We start from the raw sequence: 20,368 nt of genomic DNA, 5'->3' as shown, positions 1-20,368 counted from the left end.
TACTATTCTATACCTAGAAGGTGAAAAAAATTAGATCCTTTTTTTATCCACAAATAGTTAACACGGAGTACCACAAATATTTTAAGCAAAATTAACCTCCATAACTTTTTATGTTGGATATTTGGATGTAGACGCATAAATCAGAACAAATTTTAATGAATGCTCCAAGTATTTTAAAACATTGCAACTTTCTGTTTCAGACTTCCATTTCTAGGAAAAGACTTCTGGGAAATACACGTATGTAATTTAGGTCTTCTAAGTTGCTTTTATCGTTAACTAGTCCTTCCTTTAAAATTGCTCTTCTGGTGACGTTCGTATGACTCATGGCAAGGTTTCGATCTGTTTTATTCAGTAGGAGTTTGTACTCGGCAGTCGCCTTGCTATACTCAGTCGTAGCTGGAAACTCGTCATGAGCTTCTCGGTGGGAAGGACATCGCTGCTTTTGTTGATGCTCAACGCTATTTCTGGAACATTGAGTACAAGTCCACTATGGCAAGACAAGCTCCACCATGCGCTGACAAAAATGAAGGAAATGATCACCGAGGTATCCCGCCACAAGAACAGTAACAGCTTGACTAGCCAAGATACTAAAGATATAATTGAAAAACTACAGAGTCTCGTAAATGAGTTGAAAGGTTTCCAGAATATTGACAGAACCCAAGAAACAATTCAACAAAGAGAAAGTAATCGCATCATGACGGCATACGGAAACATGAAGACCAAAGTGGACAGCCTCTATTCAAATAGCGACTTCACAACTCACTTCGTTCTCAAATCATTACTGGATAAGTTGAAGAGAGGAAATAATCTGGTTTCCATGTGTAACAGTTTTCAAGAAATCTCTTACGAATTCAAAACAGATGTATTATGCATTAACGCCAATGAATGTCACAGGGGAAGCGTTGCTTGTACTAACGGCAACGGGTGCAATGTTATCAAGGCAGTCCCAAAAATGGCAGCTGTTTTATGGCATGAAGTAAGTGCTTTCTTGTCGAACAGTCTTTGCCGTCCAGGCGAACAGAAAATTTTGCAACTCTTTAAACGTGTAGAGGCCACAGCGTACAAAGTAGGTGCTTACGTTAGTACAACCTTAGACTGGAGCACCACTTTTAGCAACATGTAGAGTACAGGAAAGATATTTTCGAAGTTAGATGTACTATCCGCTCTGAGCGCATTTAACGAGTACGAAGATGTAGCTAAATTCGGTGTTCTGGCTTGCAACGAACTGAAATCAGAAAAAATGTGCCCTGTTGGTTATATATACCTGGAATATGTGCTGCTTAAAAACTTACAGGAGGCTCGGAGACATCCCACGATTTCATCACGAAACTTGCGACAAGAGGGATGACTGAACCACGGTCATATGATGGAGCTTAAAAAGGATGCTTTGCACCAACTGAAACTTTTAGCAAGCATCGAGGATGTAGACAAACAAATCAGAACACACTCTGGTGAATTTTCCAAGTATTTTACGACACTACAAAAATACGACCAGGGTATTGCCACAAAAGATGTAGAATTCATTAAAGCCAAACTAGTAGAATTTCAGGAAAATTATGACGATCTGTTGAAGAAGTTTCAGGAAGACTTTGACCTCGTTAAGGATGTTGCAATTGGGGCTAATATTGCTCAACAGATGGAAAACTTGTTTGCTGAAGGCCTCAGTGCTCTAGGAAAGGGTTTGGCCGATAATATTATAATAGGCGTCGAGATTGTAAGTCTCAGCACCGAGGTTAACAACCTCAAGGCGGACACGTTGAAACTAAAGGAGTCTTTTGAGGATAATGCAGGCCAGATAGTTAACCTGGAAGAGATTGTCGAGGACATTAAGTCCGGTAATGGTGGAGACTCTGGGTTAGAGGGATTAAAGTTCATAGAAGCCTACGGTGGGTACACGCCGAAAGTTGATGAAGATCTGCTGGAAAAAAATAATGAACTATGGGCTGCTTATAAAGGAAAAGCTTGTGATCTCTTGGCTGGTCCAGAGGGCATTGCTGCCTCTCTGGCGCAAACTGCTGTTGGTTTAACTTGCGAGAAACTTGATGGGACACTAGCTGAGTTCTTTGCAACTAGAGAAAGCATTTTCAATTTTCAGTTCGATCTAGTTGATGCGCTCGCCAAAATTATTCGCTCGCACATCGGCACTGAGCTCGCGAAGACCATTGATATCGATACTAATTATGGGCGCTATAGCGAACTGATGTTAATCTTCTTCAAGACACAGTCAAGACTCCAGTCTGAGGCCTCCTTATATTGCGACAAGCTGGGATACTTGAACCACGGCAAAACAATTGTTGCCTGCTCCTCAAAAGAACTCTTTACTGAAAGTGAGATAGACAGCTTAATTGCTTACGAGCCTAACACATAGTACGACATTGAAGAGCGTTTTGTTTATCTACCCACAAAACCGCAATTTCCAGGAGACGAGGGTTACATCAATCTAGCTTCCCTCGCACCAAACCGCAAAGTAACCTTCCGCCTGCCCGCCAATGAAACATGGCTGAACCACTTCAACTGGTTAACAAGTGGGGAAATCATAGCACCCTTTGTGGAGAGTTTCAAGATATATTTACCCCTCGAGGACTATGCAGTATTAACAACCAGAACAAAGCACTACAAAACACGCATCCAACTCACTGCGAAGGAGGGAAGCTTCGTAGATGAAACCTCTAAACTGAAGTACGTACTGCCTCTTGAAAATAGCGAATACGTCACTGTATACGAAGAAGGATACGACCCAGCAAAATGCCCTACAGGAAAAGAAATTGCAAATCCCTACAGTCTCTGTGATAACTTGCCTTTCATTTGTGACAACACCTCCAGGGTATCGAAATCACGTGTCATGCCCACTATCTTGTCACGCTGGGACTTGAGTTTGTCTGTAGAAAGCGGTGCAAAAAGACTTAATTGGCATGGACTCCACCCTGCCACTAATCTTCTCGTAATTGCAAAAGTAAATCTACGTTTCCCACCTGGAATCAGAAAGCGCTCCCGTGTTTATCGAAGGGACGAATCAGCGTTTGGATGTTGCAGCAATGCAAATGAGTATCGACCAGAATGGAGAAGCAGCACATGTACTGGATGTCCGGCAGACTCGGAAAGCAAAATGGGTGGATATTACTGTGAACGCACGCAGAATACGAAATAGAATATCCATTCTAGAATGCATCTCGAAAAAGATTCATTTCAATATATTTTAAAATATGAAACTGGATATGAAGACTTGTGATGAATATACCAGTGTGGTTCTACCTTGTAATTCAAGTAGGTTACCGTTCTTTAAACGAACTGGCATGCGCTTGATATCTATCAGTGAAAACACACACGCGATATAACCAGTATTTTGTAATGTGAGAATTTGTCAGACATGATCACTGAATCTTTCCCATTGTTATTAAGCCGGAACCGAAAGACAGTTATCATTGGTTCAATAAATGAATGAAGACATTCAGTAGATGTTTTAAGTGTAAGTTTCATAATTACCTATAAAATCCATAAAGTAAGGAACCCCGTTACCATTTGAGCGGCCTTTGGTGCTTGTTACGACAGGGTAATGGCTACTTTCCATTTGTCGTTGCTTTCGCCCGGCGTAAAAAATCGGCGAAAACCTTTGTGAGATTGACCTCATTTCCCGGGTAAAAGGCGGGACTATGTCTAAGCAGGTTTTACAATCTGAACTTTATCAGTGCTGTCGGAAGGATCTTTCCTTACTTAGCCAAATGAGCTTTGGAGGTCTTCCCTTTTTAGCAGGAAGTCTCACTGAAAAGTCACGGTCAACAAGGTCGATTAGCTAAGCATCGAATTTACTCGCGATCGGGAAACATTTGCGCAGTTAAGTAACATGCGATTTATTGATGTCACTGAGAATCATGCTTCTCATATAACTATCTGAATATGATGCGAACCTTTGGGACGAATGTGCATGTGTACAATTGATAGGGTTCAAAAGGTCTTGTTCCTTAATCGAAGGATTTTTATGTACTTTTTAAAGTTTGCCATGAAATGATGATCACTCGCTGATTGCCTCTTAAATCGAGTTCTCTTTGTTTCAAAAGGCGCAGCAAAGCAGAAGTACTTGAAGCTTAAAAATGTCTTTATTTAATATTGCATTCTTCCCTAAACTTTCCTCTGTTGCTTGAAATATTTTCAGAAGACAATGGTAATGCAATTAGATGTTCCACTTTGGAGAAGAGCATGCCTGTAATAAGTTCAATTCACGGATTCACCTGAGAACTCCCTACCCTTCCCGCTGTGTCATGTAGCTTTACCTAACCTAGCAATTAGCAATAAAATTTCTCTCTTCGTTCACAAAAGTGATATAGGTTTTACTGGACGAAGTCACATGTCTTAAAGCGCCATTCGAAGCCAAACGAACGGATACAAAACGAGTTGAAGCCAGGTGCTGAAAGACGATTATGGGTAGACATACTAACAGATGCACTTTAAAATTACTAGCCAAGGCAAGATATACAATATGCAAAAGTAAACATAAAATATCAGATAAACAAGCCCACAATATAAGGTTGGTTAAGAACAGCTTCGTGAACTCGAAAAGTAGACTAACCAAAAACAAAATACATGAGAAAAGACATTTAATGTAACTTTATTTGATGGTCAACTAATACAAGACTATTCAAGTCTTTGAATGGCTACTCGATTATAGTATTAGTGGTTTATTTATTTATTTGTTTATACTATCATTTTAATCCCGATTACATATTTTCAAAATTGCAAATTTGAAATTTTTTCTTCTCCGGTAGACATAATTATGCAATAAAATCACGCAATGAATTGAAACCTTAAAATGAATACATGCATGGATGAATGAAGTAATATAGTCTCCAAGTCATGAACAGGTCAGTGATAGTTCCTGGATGATAATGGTGCTTAGCAGTAGGTGTTCAAACGCATACCATAATTAAAACTACAATAAAATTACCATTACTGTTTGATAAGAGTCGAAGTAAAGAAAAATGTAATAGAAGGGAGCAATGTTGACTGTGGAAAACATAACTAAAACCAACTCTAAAAACTATTAACTTTGAGAGTACTGCAATGTATATATTAATCTGTTTAAAGCTCTACATAAAAAGGTCTGAAACAGAGGAACTGAAATTAATGCTAATCAATGTCAGTCCATATGCTATGGAAGCATTGTTCACGGTGATAACCGTCATCTCTCTGTTTCCCAAATCCTTGCCTAGTTGGATGGCATTTCGCAATAATAGCCTCGCAACATTGAAATGGATTGAAATTCAATTGGGCAGGCCTCGCATGTTTTGTCATTCCACTTAGGGCGATATTGATCGCTGGGACAGCATCCCAAAGGCGGAAGGACACTTCTTTTGACTTGAAGAGTGTCCCTCTTAGTGAGCAACGTATTCGGAAGGTAGCGCAACTTCAGCTTCGCGATGATCAGAAGATTGGTTTTAGGGTTCGGTGCGTTCCAGGTATGGGCTGCGTTGTTCCTTCCTGAACGCATGCTGTATGTTAGTTTCCATGTGGTCAGAATGGTCGGCATCATACCTCTTCCCGGTATTCGCTGAGTGGAATCGCAAATACCAGGTAGATTTTTGCAAAGACTGTAAGGATTATTTATTTCCCTTCCGCCTGGACATCGCGGATATCCTTCAACATACCTCGTGACATAACGAGTGTTTTCCAGGGGTAAGTCGTAGATAACATCTGAGGAAATATCTACTTTACAGGAAGCTTCAGCAGTCAACGTTACTTGAGTTTTCAGGTATGATTGATGCTCTCCTCTGCTAGGGTAGGTCTCACGTGGGAGGTACACCTTGAAGCTTTCAACAAAGGGAGCTTTGGTTTCTCCAGCTGCAAGCCAATTAAACTGTTTAAGCCACGTCTTATTGAAGGGTGGCTGGAAAAGTACTGAGCCATCAGTTGTTAGCCTTGTTAGGTCGATAAAACCTCGATCACCGGGAAATTGAGCTTGTGTTGGTATGTACACAAATCGTTCGTCTAAATGGTAACTGACCTCTGGATTGTAGGCGGCGAGTTCATCTAAGTCGGCTTCACTGAAAAGGCCCCCTTTCTTTTTACACACCTCGATTGGTTGCCCTTCATTCATGTACTCAACTTTGTCGCAATACGAAGATGCCTCCGTTTGAAGTTGTGTTTGTGCTTTTAAGAAACCCAGGAATAGTTCTTTTTTGCTTGTGATGTGATAGTTATAATGAGAAGCCTGGCTCTTGTACGTGGATCCTGTTCCGATATTTCCACGGACAATTTTAGCGATAATATCCACAAGTTCAAACTGGAAGTCAAATATGTTACCTCTGAGAGTACCTAGCTGAGCTATTGTCCCGTCCAACTTTTCACAAAGTAGTTTCTTGGCCTTTCCAATTACAAGTGCTTTTCCTCCAGCTCCTACTTTCTCAAACAGCAGTTCGCAGGCCAATTCTTTAAATGTACCCCATAACTCGTCGTTTTTCGCCAATCGACTCTGACTGACCTGTGGGTTATAGTTTCCGTATGCTTCGATGAATGCATCTGCAAGCCCATTAACTCCTTCCTTATCATTTGCTTTTATTTTGTCCATTATATCTTTCATCGAACGCATTTGGTCTGTATTACACTGAAAATCGCGTGCTAATTTCTCCGTGTCGCTGGCCACATCAGCGAGAGCAAAAAGTGCCATGCTACCCTTTGCAATCTGTGCTGCTTTCGTCATTATATTCACAGCAATACCATAATGCTTGTCGGTGTCAAATAAATTCAATGGGTTAAATGCATCCGCTATATTGACTAATTCGTCTAAAACGAGGGCACTATTAGCTGTAACTAACACTTCTTTGATTTGTGAGTCTAGTTCTGTTGTAAGTTTGTCAGCTCCGACTTTGAATTCAGTCAATTTTGCTTTGACATATCCAAAGTCCTGATCACTAATTCTTTCATCATATCTACTAACACCCTTAAAATATTCTGAGATCAAGGTATTTGCCGTTCGAGATTCTGATTTAGCTTTCAATAAAACGGCTAAAGCCTCGATTTCTTTAAGGGTCTTTTTCCTCAGTTCAACTAGTTTTGCATGATTAACGCGAGGAAAAAGGCGCAAATCTCGTGTTTTCTCTCTTCTTTTCCGCTTCATTTTTTGTAAAGCCTTATACTCGGCATATATTCGCTTAATAATACAAACGTCTTGTGCTTGGAGTGAGTTGCAAGCCGTAATAGAAGAGTAAAGTGATTTTTCGTGCTGCCTCAGTATAGTCATGGCCTTCTCTACCTCTGAAAATGCTCCCACTATTGTGGCCTGAGTCAAAAATAAGTCCCATGTCAAGGTACTAAAATGGGCCCTAACTTCAGACGCCATGGCTTTGATATTGTCAATCTCAGTTTTTATAGAGGACTGAAGATCATGTTGTGGAAGATTATGGCAAAGGCTTTGTGCAATCACATAACTTACTCTGTACCAAAGCAACGATACCATGATCGGTACGGCCTCTCCTATATCACATGATGTACCTGGCTTGTTACATGCAGTGCTTATGTCAGGACCCTGGTTTATCCAAAAGGTATGAGCTTTATTTGTTGCCCAAAAGCAATCTAAAGCCGACTTGCATACCTTTTCGGTGTTGAGTTTCTCACTTCTTAGTTTAGTTTTTGTTCCGAGCTCGTTTTTGATAGGGTCACACATAAGGTCAAGAGGAAGTTCGTATCCCTCGAAGCTATGGCTGAGAGTTGAGTACAGCGCATTTACGCAAAGAAAGTTCTGATAATCCTGGAAAGTTTGCACCATAATACCTAAACCTCTTTTCTCGTAATCTTCTTCTAAAGTATGATGATTGAATGCAAGTAGATGCTTCACGATGGGTTTTTTTGGTTGCTTAAGGAGGACGCTAATAAGTTGTTCTTTGCTCTCCCTAACGCTTAAGTCCAGGTACCCCAGACCATCGATCTGCAAGTAAAGCTCATAGAGGCTCTCCATGAAGTTTACTGCCCTTTCGAGAGTTGGGCTCTGACGGTGTTTGTTAAGATTAACAACCATGAGATCTCTTGCTTGCAGAGCATCGTGAATAGCCTGACCCCATGTACATTCCTGTGGTGCACTTGAAGTAGATATTAGCAAGGTAAAGACGGTAAAGATGCTTAAAAAATAAAAACGATCCATTGAGGAGCACAGAGAGAGGTTAGGCGACGTAAGCCGTTGGTTGGTATAGCTTCTACAATGGAAAAAAAATATTAAAAAAACAATATCACTAAAAGGATTACTCGAACCTTTCTATAGTAAGAGCCTGTTTGCTATTGAATTTAAACGTTTGGAATTTGGAATGGAATGTAAAAGTTCACCTTTTTTGGTTTATTGAATCAAAAGGAAAAAAAATCTTAATTCTCAGCTGGGGTAGACGGACAAATATCCGGAATTTCATAGGACACACCTGCTATAATTATCATGAAAATTTGAGGTGTGTGAGATTTCTGTTTGAAAAAGAAAACGCGATATATGTTTTCTAATTTATCAAAACAGGAGTCGATTGCATATTGGTTTAGTCCGAAGCTGATCGAAGTGTGTTCCCTGAAATTCTCGGGAAACTACTTTTAAAACGAGACATTTTCCTTAAACATTCATTGCAGATCAGATTCAAGTAAATATTTTGTTTCATCGGTCGCTACCTTCCACGAGGTGTCTTTTGACTCGAAAATGGATATAATTTGATGATAAAACACTGCGAACAAAATACGTGTTATCAACCGAGTTGATAAAGTAAATTTGCCAGCGTAAATAATTTCAAAGCTAATGTTTCGAGTGTTAGCCCTCCGTAAGAGGAAAGGGCTAACGCTCTGACCAAGGGCTAACGGTCCAAACGTCAATTTTGAAACTCTTTATGGTGGCCATTTACGTTATCAACTCAGTTGATAATACCAAATTGCCTCAAAAAAGAGGATACTTAGTATTCTTTGCACTAATCTACCTGTGATAAGGTTTTAACTTATACTTGTTTTTTGTTTCGATTTTGCTTATGAAACCTGACATATTTAACACATTGATTGAGCAACTGGTGCCAATATAGAAACCTTTTATCAAACCTCCTATTCGAAGCAATTCTAACTTTAACGTTCGAAAACAATTACCGTCTCTTTTTTTTTTCTATAAAGAAAGTTTCATATTCTTACCAGAGAAAAAGAAAGTTTAATCATATATTCCTATTTTGTTAATTATTGTTATATATTAAGACTCAACAAATCATAGGTGCAATTCAAGTCTGTGCAAGGTATTATAAATAAATAACAAAGAAAGAAACGAGGAAAAAAAGTATGTGATTGATCAAAATTGCATCAAAGAAAGACAAGCTTGCAGTTTGTAAATATTTATGGTAATTACCTTTTAGTGAAGTGTACGCAACCAGATTCCTTATTGTTACCAGAGGCACGTCGATAATAAAATGACTGCTTCACTCAGTAGACAAAGACATTACATCAATGTTCTTTTTTATTACCTATTTCCTAAGTAAATATTATGTCCTATTCATTTTTAAATAAGCAGGTGACACATTAGAAAACCAGAAAGAAAAAACCTTTAACCGTAAATACCACCGGTGAAAATTATACAACATTTTTGCTAGGTGTTTTACCAGCAATCCACATGGTATGGCGAATAAGTACAATGTTTCAGGATCTGTGTTTTTTATTTCAAATCATTATGAATGTTACTTATATCCAAAACAGAATGTCGAATGAAAAGAACCACGGTCCTTTTCTTGAAACTTCATTTACAGAAAATTAGGTTTAATTGTCTTATCCATTAGCGGAGTTGTGCAGACAAAGCAATCTGCAGTCTGGTATAAATTGAATTGTTTTGTTTTCAACTTTTATTTGTAAGAAATATACAATTTGCAACAGATTTTTCACTGAGTGCGTATTACGCCATTGGCTATAAAATCATTTTGGAATTTCTTTTCCCTCTCTAAGTTATCGAAGGTATAGTCAGTTATGTGTAATTGAATAGAAATGTACTAAATGCGTCGTCAGCTTGTATATTTGTCCTAACATTGCCCTTTATCCACACCGGTATTCATTTCTTCTTTGAATATCTAAAGGTAACAGAGCTTTAATTTAGGTCACAGGTAAAATTCCTAGCAGAAGTCGACCAAGAAGTAGAACAAACAACCTAATTTAATGGGGAAAAACGAATAAAAAGTAGGAACCCCTGACCTTAATTAAACGAAACTGTTTGTCTCAATGTTTGAGGAATCATCACAGCAGGGTAACCTAAAAATCATTTTGTGGAATTATCGTCAGCAGGAGTGCTTTGGTATTAACTGTCTAGCTTTGCACCTTGCCTCGGTTTCTTTTACGGTAATTTTCGTCCATCTAACTCGACAGAGATAACTTACAGTATTCATGCGCTATTAATGACAGCTTGGCTAAATCAATGAACCTTCACTTGACCCGAAATCTATTGCTTACTCGAGTACCAGTTACACTAAAACGATACCTGTAGCTGACAAAACACTTTCGAATTCAGGGACTGCAAAAAGACCAGGACGTAAGAGGTAATCTACTCATTTCAGTTTTAGATTTCCGTTATTTTTAGTGAAATAATTCTTTAACTTAATTACTGCGAAAGGGCTTTCTGTAGTTGGCATCATGTTTCGAACATGTTACACGAGAAAATCGATAAAAAAAAGACGTTCTTGAGCCCTTTGTTGAATAAAGAGTTATAAAATTTGTCACAAGAATCCGCCATGCAATATGATTGAAAAAACGAATTAATCTCTTATTTGGGCCAAAGCTGATTCATTTAGGACGCAGATCCTACACACGGCTAGAGATTAGCATTGTCAAAAGCTGCGGCCGTGCTGAGAAAGTTAACTAAATTGATTTATATTAGAAACCGTTTTAAAATTTCTAAAAAACTTAGCTCGCTGAAAGGTTGGTTTCGATAAAACGCTGGGGTTATATTTTGTGAACGTTATATTTTCCTTCCGATGCGTCCTACGCAAACTTCCAAAGCAGTTCTTTCGAATATGATGTGGATTTTGTGTAGATGTCAGAGTTGTCTCCATCGCCGTCGATTGAATTGTCCCTCAGTTTGGCTATATCCGAGAAATCAGCGATGGCTTGAGAAAATTGCGAATCCTGCCATGCGTGGCTTCTGTAGAGACCTTTTGAATGAACATCGAGTCCTTTTTAAACGCTCAACTGTATTCTTTCACTTTTTATGACTCTTGCCTCCGAGCAGCATTTTACAATGGATAGAAAATTGTGTGACAATTGGAGTGTGGCGCTTAAGAAATGTAACTTGTTGTTGTGGCTGTTGTTACATGACGCTGTGATCATAAACTTATGCACCTGTTCGTGCTAAGTAGGATAACGTCTCCCGCACACCCCACGATGACTGACACATTTCGCGAAAAAAAAAAAAGAGCAAAACGCAGCACTGATAAGAGACCACAAACCTGCATTTTACTGGGCAGAAAGGTGTTTTAAAATTAACCAAACTCGGTTAATAAACCTTTTTTTCTTCGATTCGTTTCTATGTTTACCGTTAACCCAGCTTCAGTTCGATGAAAAGCCGAAAAAAGCGGCTGCACCACGATTTTTCTGTTACCCAGTTAATTCCAATTTAATAATTAGAAACTGAACTCGGTCAACTCGTGTTGTACGGCCGCGGCCTTTGAATCTCTACTATTCATTGCCATGTTTGATTCTCCAATTAATCATCCAATTAATTCTCTCTTCGCATTACAACAAGAAAGAATAAAATTTGAGTTAATGTCCTGAAATGTCTGGAATGAAGGCCTTTTATGACTGTGATTGTAACTTCTTTCCGTTACTTTTTTTTCACTTAGTTTTCCATGTGTCGATGTTCCAAGGTAAAAGATGAAGTTGATGCTTGCCTGGATATCATCTCTGTCTGTTTTTCTTTTGGGTAAGATTCCTTCTGTGAGGTTTTGACATTTTGATTCTTGTCATGGTTAGGACTCGATGAATGCTTACCAAGAAGACTATAGAAACTACATCACCATCTCTTGCCGAAGTTTTTTCTAACGAAACACTTAAACAATAGAGCGCGATCGAGATGTCAATTTCGATTTCAGGAGAAGAGCGATAGAGATAGAACATAGATTACACTTAACTGCAAGCGTTAAGAAGAAACCAGTCAGAAAAAATATTGCAAGCGAGAGGAAATCGTGCAATTTTATCCAATTTAGGAAATTTGATATATCCTGACTATCCTTCCTTATCCTTCCTTTCTGAGATAACCACGAGCTATTTATGAGTACTTTTTTTATTAGTTTTTTTTTCTGCCCGTTTCCTTGTTATTCTTCACTCATTAACTATCTTTCCTATTCCCCTTTCTTTTCTTTATAATCGAATTGAAACATTTTTTTAGCCTCTCTCCCTCTTTCTTTTATATTCTGACTTTCACTCAGAGTTAAGTTGCAGCTTTGAGAGTGTAAACGGCGATTTACACTGAGATGAGATTCGGTTACTTTCATTACTTTGAGCACTCCATGAACGAACCTCTCTCGAATTTAAAGACTAATAATTTCTCTGTTTTAATGAAAAGTGATTGTACCAATCCTCTTTATAGGCTATTCAGTGGAAGGAAAATGTGAAAGTTACGATTCAGGTAAAGCAGAACATTCCTTCGATGGCGACTTCGCTGCGTGTTTCTTTACAGATCCCTACAGTGGCGCATGTCCGCATGGTTACACCAAGATTAAAGTAGATTTTTGTGAAGCCATCAGAGGCCAAAACAAGGAGAAACAAAGGGCCTGTTGTATCATACAACCTAATTTTAAAGTGAAGGTAATGCATGTTTCCACGATGCATTTTAAAGATATTTCGTATTATGACTGTATGATTTTGTAATAACTCTTTATATTTCTAGGTAAGAAGTTGAAAGGAGTCTAACCCTTAAACTCCCATGAGTGACCAAGACAGAATTTCTCCTTACAATATCAATACAACATAAACCAGATAAGCGACGAGGATAAGGAAAAATATCAATTTGGGGATAATAAGCTGATCCAATACTAAATCCTCTGAACTAACATTATAAGAATTGTACCATTGACAGTAAAGAGAGTAACGAATTTGATCTGGGAGTTAAAGGATTAAGGGTGAAGCCAATCATGGAGTATATTCTCTATGGTTTGTCAATTATTTTCATTTACATACTTTACAAACGAGAACAAAAGAACACAGCTAACCTTACACCACTAACACTGCGAGGCGGCTTTCTCCCATTGCACTCTACGTATTGTGTATTAAACCTACATAGAAAACCCCTACTTAAAGCACAATACTGATAGCTATTTTTTTATCGCAACTGTAAGGACTTGACCAGGCCCATTTTTCTCTGTCACTTGGTGACCAGGCCCATTTTGTAGAAAGCTCTTTCACCTTCACTTTCTCTCCTTTAATTTTCTTCCGCAGATTGATGGTTCACCTTCAGTATGTTTGCCGGAAAGTGAAAGAAAATAAATCAAATCAAATCATGATGACGATGTCCCTCTAACTAAATTTTATTCGGAAAAATTGTTGAATTACACTATCTCTCAAATTAAGCGGTAGTAAGATTTATCTCCTTGAATGGTTTATTGTATGGTTTTAGTAACTTGAAAAATAAACCTTATTCATAACGTGTTTCAATTTCAATTCTTTTTCTTTATCTCCATTCTGTGCCATCGTAGTTCTTTTTAAGGTGGTCGCTGCTTCTGCTTTCCCACTCATGTCTTACCGCATTAGAGATGTTTTGCAGTCCGATTAATTAAATGGCAGTCCGATTAATTAAATGGCAGTATTACGCCACCAAGTTGAAGCACGAGAAATCAATAATTACTTAAAATAGTATAACGTATCTCTTTTGAACGAATAAAGAGGGTAAGTTTTATAAAACGTTCCTAAAGAAACTCTTTCGCTCAGACGAAGGGCCAACTCTCGAAACATCAGCTTTTAAACTCTTAGCGGTGGCCAATTTACGTCATCAACTCAGTTGATACCAAATTTACTTTCAACGATAAAGGATAATAGTAAAATAATTAATAAGCATACACTGAAGTGGAGGTTTCTAATGATTGATATTTAAAATTCACCGCTAGACATACAGACTGAGTTGAAGAGTTGTTTTATTATACATTAAAACGGGGAAATAATGTAGCACGGAAAGTGATTTTAATCCTTTATCCTTATTTATTCCTGCATGGGTTACTATATTTTCGGCCGCAAATCCCGGGCGAGTTGCTCGGAGGTGAATAGCAAAGGATGTTCAGAGATTGAGAAGCCAATCAGAGCGCGCTGTTGTAGTATATTCCATCAAGCATTAGATATAAAAAAGAGAAGCTGCAGTATACTTTTACGGTCTGCTTATTGTTGATTCATCTCCATGCATAAAAAGCCAGAAATGATCCTGAGCCCTAATTAAGTGCTGCAGTGTTGGTTCTTAAATCTGTTATAAGTCACATCTAAACTTGATCTCGATCAAGTCCAGGTGAGACTTATAACAGAAGTACAATTAAAAGACAATCAAAAGAAATAATTTCTAATTACTTTTTTACCTGTTATAGGGTTTGGTAAATGATTGCAGATATCTCCGAAAGGCTTTGGATTTTTATTGTCACTGGAATATAATTTATAAATGTGGGCATGGCAAATTTAGATTTGGGCGACAAAACAGGGATTCGTACCAAGTAACAATTATTCACCGAAGACGAAGTGGACATTGTTGAATAATCCCCGACGAAGTCGAAGGGATTATTCAATAAGCCTGAGCCTTAGCATAATTGCTTAGGTGCTGTCGAATTCTGTTGTAAATATTAATCTTGATGCTAAAACCATTCTGTTTTAAGGAAGCTCCATAAGGTTTTTTGACCGCGCGAGATCTGGGTGCGAAAAGGTGTGTTAAAACCAGTTTAACACAATACAGTTTTAATGTGATGAAATCTACGTTTCCAGCAACCACACACGTAATATTTATAGGCTTTCTACGCCTGAAAAAGAGGTCAACCGAAAAGAAAATACCGGAAAGATTGCTGAAAGGCGACAGATTCGAAAGTCTACGCATGCTCTATTCCATAACGTAACATCTTGCGACGATGAAGATAGAGATCTTTCGAGCAAGATTTATCACGTTTCCTTCGGTGGAGCGTGGTGTAAATCTTGAATAATTTTCGAGTCTCATTTTTAAATTCATGATGGTCGATAGGTCTATAGTTTTTTTTACATATGAACTTCTCGAATCGGTTTTGATTTACATCTTAAATAAATAAAGGATATAATTGTAAGCATAACTGTTTACTTTAACCTGGAGCTTTGAAAACAAACTTAACAGGTAGCAGCTAAAATGACAAGGACATTGTAAGATTTGGCTTCGAGACACAAACTAAAAAAGGAGATTTCAACTAGCTTCTACAAAACAGGTAATTAAAAACAGTTCAAATTTACGGTTATAAACTCATTGCTAAGATAATGATATGTAAAATAGCACTTGGAATGTGTTATTTCTCTTTTTTTACACCAACTAATGGTAAATATTACTGAATATTTTTAAGTGACATTATTTAAAGCTTTTGAATATTTTTTTACCTCGTTAGATGGGCAAATAGTTTGAATTATATTGTGGGAAATAGAGTCGAGTTAAACATGCGCCTGTTGCAAATTAAACATGCGCCTGTTGCAAATCCACATCTAATACAACTAATTTCACAATCTCCCTCTTGTAATTTGAACGATGGATTTTTTATAGAAGGATCGGAGTGTAATATTTTGTGATTGGCCCAACAAAACTGCGTTTCTCATGGAGAAGAAGGGAAAACAACTCACGGAGAATCAATGTATCTAGCATGCGTGACGATTAAGCGTCTTTCTAAAATATTTCTCCTTCGATCATTGCACTGAACAACAAAGTAAAAAGCTATGGCTAGTTTTTTTCGGGTTTCTTGATTACGCTAGTGATGGTTCGATTATTGTCAGTCTTTAGGAACATCTCGATGATGTTATTTACAATAATTTTGAAATAATAAATCTTAACTACAATTTTTCACCAATAAGTTTTCTTGAACAGTTTTATATAAAGATGTTTAAGCCAACAATTTATGAAGGTTTATAAACCTCCAGATGATTTAGCGTGCGCTGATACCTTCTTTAGATTCTTTAAATTACTACGCCGAAAATTATGTATTGTATTTAATTTCTACTATGCTAATTATCTTAAGTATAATTACTACTTGTTTAACATCCCTGTGACATTCATAATTATGGCTCTGTAATAGAACTGAAATATCATATTTTCTTATTAGGTGTTCCGTGAACGTACTAAAACCTAGTTTTGCAATGATTTCCATTGTCGGCCCAGCCTTTATTCGAAAATATCAAGTGAGATGCTTCTGGATATTGTAATGAACGCCCAGAATGTTAATAGTAGGCTGGAAAACTTGCAGCCAATCGTGGTAATATCAAGAAATGTCCGTGATAGGTCTCTCTTCTCTCGACAGTTCACCCATGGTCATCAACATGGAAGACAGATTGGATTTGAAGTCTTCTCTTCTCATATTGCTCTTAATCATAAATGGTAAGCGGTGTATGATGAAACTTGTAAAAGCGTTTTTTCCATACACTTAACCATGTATGAAAGAGCCGAAAATATGACTCGATATACCTCAGAGTTAAACAGTAGAGATCTTATTTCGGTTCTTGTCAAGCCGGAATAAATTTCCTGGTGTTTTTATTTTAGTGAATTCAGATAATGGCTAGCATTCTGGTAACTTGATAATTCTATCGAAGGTTTATTTTCGAATGACTCAGAGCTTTTGAATTGCTGTTTCAAAAAAAGGCTCATCGTGACAGTTGGAAACATATCTTTCAAAACATTACCTTTTAGATTCTCATCGACTGCATATAAAGCTCACCGTTAGTGCGATATTAATGACTGCTTCACTGATTAAATGTACTCTTATTTGGTTCAATTAAAAAACAATGGTCTACATCACGGCCATACTTGTAGCCGTGACGAAGCAGTTTCTGTCCTAAAGATTTGTAAACGCACTAAGACCTTTTTATCATGTATCACTCATTCAACAATTCCTTTTTTTCACCTATTACCTATTTTCATAAATTTTCATTCGCCATATCAAAAGAGAAATGTTACCATCCTCTTCCCAGCTTATTCCGTGGAAGGGAAATGTTCACATCTATCTCAGCAAGCAAACACTCTCGATTCCAACTTTGCTGCGTGTTTCTTCACCGATGACTACAATGGCGGCTGTCCGGCTGATTTTCTTAAAGTAGAAGGAGATTTTTGCGGCGAAGTTCGTGTTAGCCGAAATGAATTTGGGAGAAGGGCCTGCTGTATCATACAACCAACTCTAAAAGTACAGGTAGTTTACTAGCCAGGATAGAGACGAATTTCAAAATGTCTTGTTTGTAAATGGAATCTCAGCTCGTTGTTTGTTTTCACTTTGCTCTGACGAAGGTCTGACGCTCGAAAATCCAGCTTTACAAACTCTTTACGATCGTCAATTTCCATTATCAACTCTGTTGATAAAACCAAATTATATTATTATTCCCACCACCGACGTAACGCCCCAGTTTCTTTAGAAACTTACACCCTTTATTCATTTGTCGTTTTATGTTGCAGGTTGACCCTGATCCTTGTTTGCCAGGCCGGATTAGCAAATGAAATAAATGACGCCATTACTCAAAACGTTTGTTGCCTTGAATCTTATTACGTCGAATAAGAGCGGTTGTAGAGATGATATTTGCAATCATATTTATTGAAACTCTCAAAATTTTTAGCCTCATTTTGTTAAGGAGTGTTTTGCAAACCGTTAAGTCACCTGTGTTCTTTCTTAATGAGTAATTTTGTCTTCAAAATTAAACGGTTTTCTATGGTGTAAAAAGAAATCAGCATGTCGTAATTGAGTAACTTTGTCTTCAAAATAAAACGGTTTTCTAAGGTGGAAAAGGAAATCAGCATTTCGCAATTGGTGTAGCTATTAGCTTTCAAAGAGGAATGGAGAAAAGGAAATAAAATCTCAAATCTAACAGTGCAAAAAACCTTGTAAATATACATCAAATGGTCATAAAGGCTTCTATCATCAACACCTGCTTTTCAATCCCTTCTTTCCCTCCCCTACCTTGACAACCCTCCAACAATTCATCAGACGCATGGCTGGCCCAAGTGCCTCAAATAAAACAAGGAGACTAGAATTTGATACTCTTTAAACATTTCCTAGCTTGCACGCTTAACCGGCGGTTTTTTTATTTGTTGATTTTTTTTTTGTATTCCAAGGCGGAGTGGCGAAGCAGTAAGAGGCTTGGGAGGGAAAGTAGTTTCACTCACGCCTTCGCCGCACATCGTTTGGCTCACTCGAAACCCGTAAAGCGCACTCAAAACCGCTGGCCAGGCTGAACATTTCCATGCAATGGCGAAATAATTGCAAAAACATAACTGAAGAGGAAGTGACTTCGTTTTTAGAAATAGATACTTCCGTAAAAAAATAAGGGAATCAAAGATAAACATGTCTAGTAAACTGATTTTGAAAAGACAAAAACATGCGGAATACCAAATCGTAATGCCAATATTACTAAAATAGAAACCTCAAATTTCATAAAATACTTCCTACTCCTAGAGATATCAAGTTGACATTATAGCGGCCTAAATTCAAGATGAAATTTTACCATTCTGTTTAATCATCAGACCTCTTGTATAGTACCGATTTGTGATATCAATAACTACCGACTGTCCACTTTCAGTTCTAGTGATGGCCCAATTCATGGACGAGTGTAAGAGTAAGAGTTGGCAACTAAAGAGGCAAATTTTAAGAAAATAGTTTTGAATTTTTTTTCTGAGGTGCTTAAAAGGCAGGACTGCTCAGTGGAGTCAGAGTGACAAACCTGAATTTGGATAGTTTTTACCATAAAATGTTTACATAAACCCAACGCTATGCAAACAAACGAAGCAGGTGATTACCTCGATGTTTAATACATTGTATGCCATTGTACGAAACACTGGATCGGGAGATATATGCTGACTTCGAACGAAGAGGTAGATCGAAACAATTTAAAAATCTGTTTTACTGTTTTTGATACTTGATTGAAGACGATGAAAATCTATAATAACCTCAATCAGAATTCGCTAATTCGATTCAAATAGAGATACTGTTTTATTAGCTGGTAAAGCGGTTAATTTCTGAATAAGTAAATATATGGTTTTACTTTTTTCTAAGTGGCGAAATTTAAAAGACCCAATGATATCGTGTTTTATTTAAAATTTTGGAAATCCATATTTATTCCATTCATATACAGTATTTATTTTATAAATGGCGAGAGAGTAACCGCCAAGTTCTTACTGCAGTCGATTGTTCAAGACAGGAAAGCCGCTTTCCGTTTTTATTAGCCTGTACAAAATCACGTATATTATCATTGTGAAAGGACATGACGAAATATAGTAATCTAGTTAATAAAATCCATATTAAATTCTGTGCCAACGAACTGAAAGGCTACTGAGATCTAATCTAAGCGAAATGATCGTGGCATTTTAACTTAATTGTAGGCATAATTATGTTTACTGCTGAAGACGGCGTTACTTTTACGTGTAGTGATAATTTCAGCAGCATAACTACTGGCTTTCTCTCTCAGCGCAAATTCATCTAAAGCATACAGTCAAACAATAAACTTTGACCAGCTTCGGAAGCTCAAGCAGTTGTTGTCTTCCAGTTAAAGAAGAGTCATCGAAATGTCAGTCGGCTTCCTGAAGTACTTTCTGCTTGTAACGATGGTCGTCATGTATGGTAAGCGATCTTTGAAAAGAAACTACGGTTTTAACTAAACTAAAATAAACTCTTATCCGGAAGTATTCGGTATTCGTCACTTACAAGGGAAGGTGAAGTAACAGCCAAGAACCATGTCAGGTAAACTAAGAAGTAACCACCAATCCCTCAAAGTCCCTACCATCAACCTGCGCAACATGCAATACAAATTAGAAATATCAGGTCTTAATAAAACCAATTTCTAGTAAGTGTCCATCATCTTACGGGTATGTCAAAGACTCTGAAATTGGCTCTTTTGCTTCTCTTTTTAATGAAAACGGCAACGCCGTAAAACTCTAAACATGCCTTGCGAGCACAAGAATGTAGAATCGTTCCAGCTCACGATCCTTATTAACACTAAGCAATAATATTCACAGCTCGCACACTGGATGGGAAATGTGCAAAATCAGGGTACTACTACAGCGCCATCGACACAGATTGGGTATCCTGCTTGTACCCAAAAACCGGTGGCGGATGTCCATATGACTTCACTCAAATCAAAGGTGGGCCTTGTACTTCCCCCAGGATTTGCTGTCTCATACAACCAACCTTGAACGTAAAGGTATGACAGTCCGCATGCCTATTTACTCTAT

At 37.8% G+C, this 20,368-nt stretch overlaps 2 protein-coding genes and 1 long non-coding RNA gene across 3 annotated transcripts; all 3 read left to right on the top strand.

Moving 5' to 3' along the window:
- Positions 1-1,366: 1,366 nt before the first annotated feature.
- Positions 1,367-2,368, top strand: LOC149041523 (uncharacterized). The gene has a single exon (XM_089180883.1). It carries the CDS (start codon positions 1,367-1,369, stop codon positions 2,366-2,368), a length of 1,002 nt encoding a protein of 333 aa, XP_089037009.1.
- A 9,440-nt stretch (positions 2,369-11,808) lies between these two features.
- Positions 11,809-13,613, top strand: LOC149041522 (uncharacterized). Its single transcript, XM_089213746.1, has 3 exons — positions 11,809-11,890; positions 12,557-12,774; positions 13,405-13,613. Exons 1-3 carry the CDS (start codon positions 11,842-11,844, stop codon positions 13,450-13,452), a joined length of 315 nt encoding a protein of 104 aa, XP_089069872.1. The 5' UTR covers positions 11,809-11,841; the 3' UTR covers positions 13,453-13,613.
- A 5,330-nt stretch (positions 13,614-18,943) lies between these two features.
- LOC149041521 (uncharacterized) lies at positions 18,944-20,337 on the top strand. Its single transcript, XR_016179238.1, has 3 exons — positions 18,944-19,012; positions 19,606-19,757; positions 20,153-20,337. It is a non-coding gene; the product is annotated as an uncharacterized LOC149041521 (long non-coding RNA).
- Positions 20,338-20,368: the final 31 nt, after the last annotated feature.

The sequence above is a fragment of the Pocillopora damicornis genome, chromosome 8, assembly GCF_964200805.1.
Source record: "Pocillopora damicornis chromosome 8, jaPocDami1.2, whole genome shotgun sequence".
Taxonomy (NCBI): Eukaryota; Metazoa; Cnidaria; class Anthozoa; order Scleractinia; family Pocilloporidae; genus Pocillopora; species Pocillopora damicornis.
Note: the sequence above shows the minus strand (reverse complement) of the source record. Positions and strands in the feature narration are given on the sequence as shown.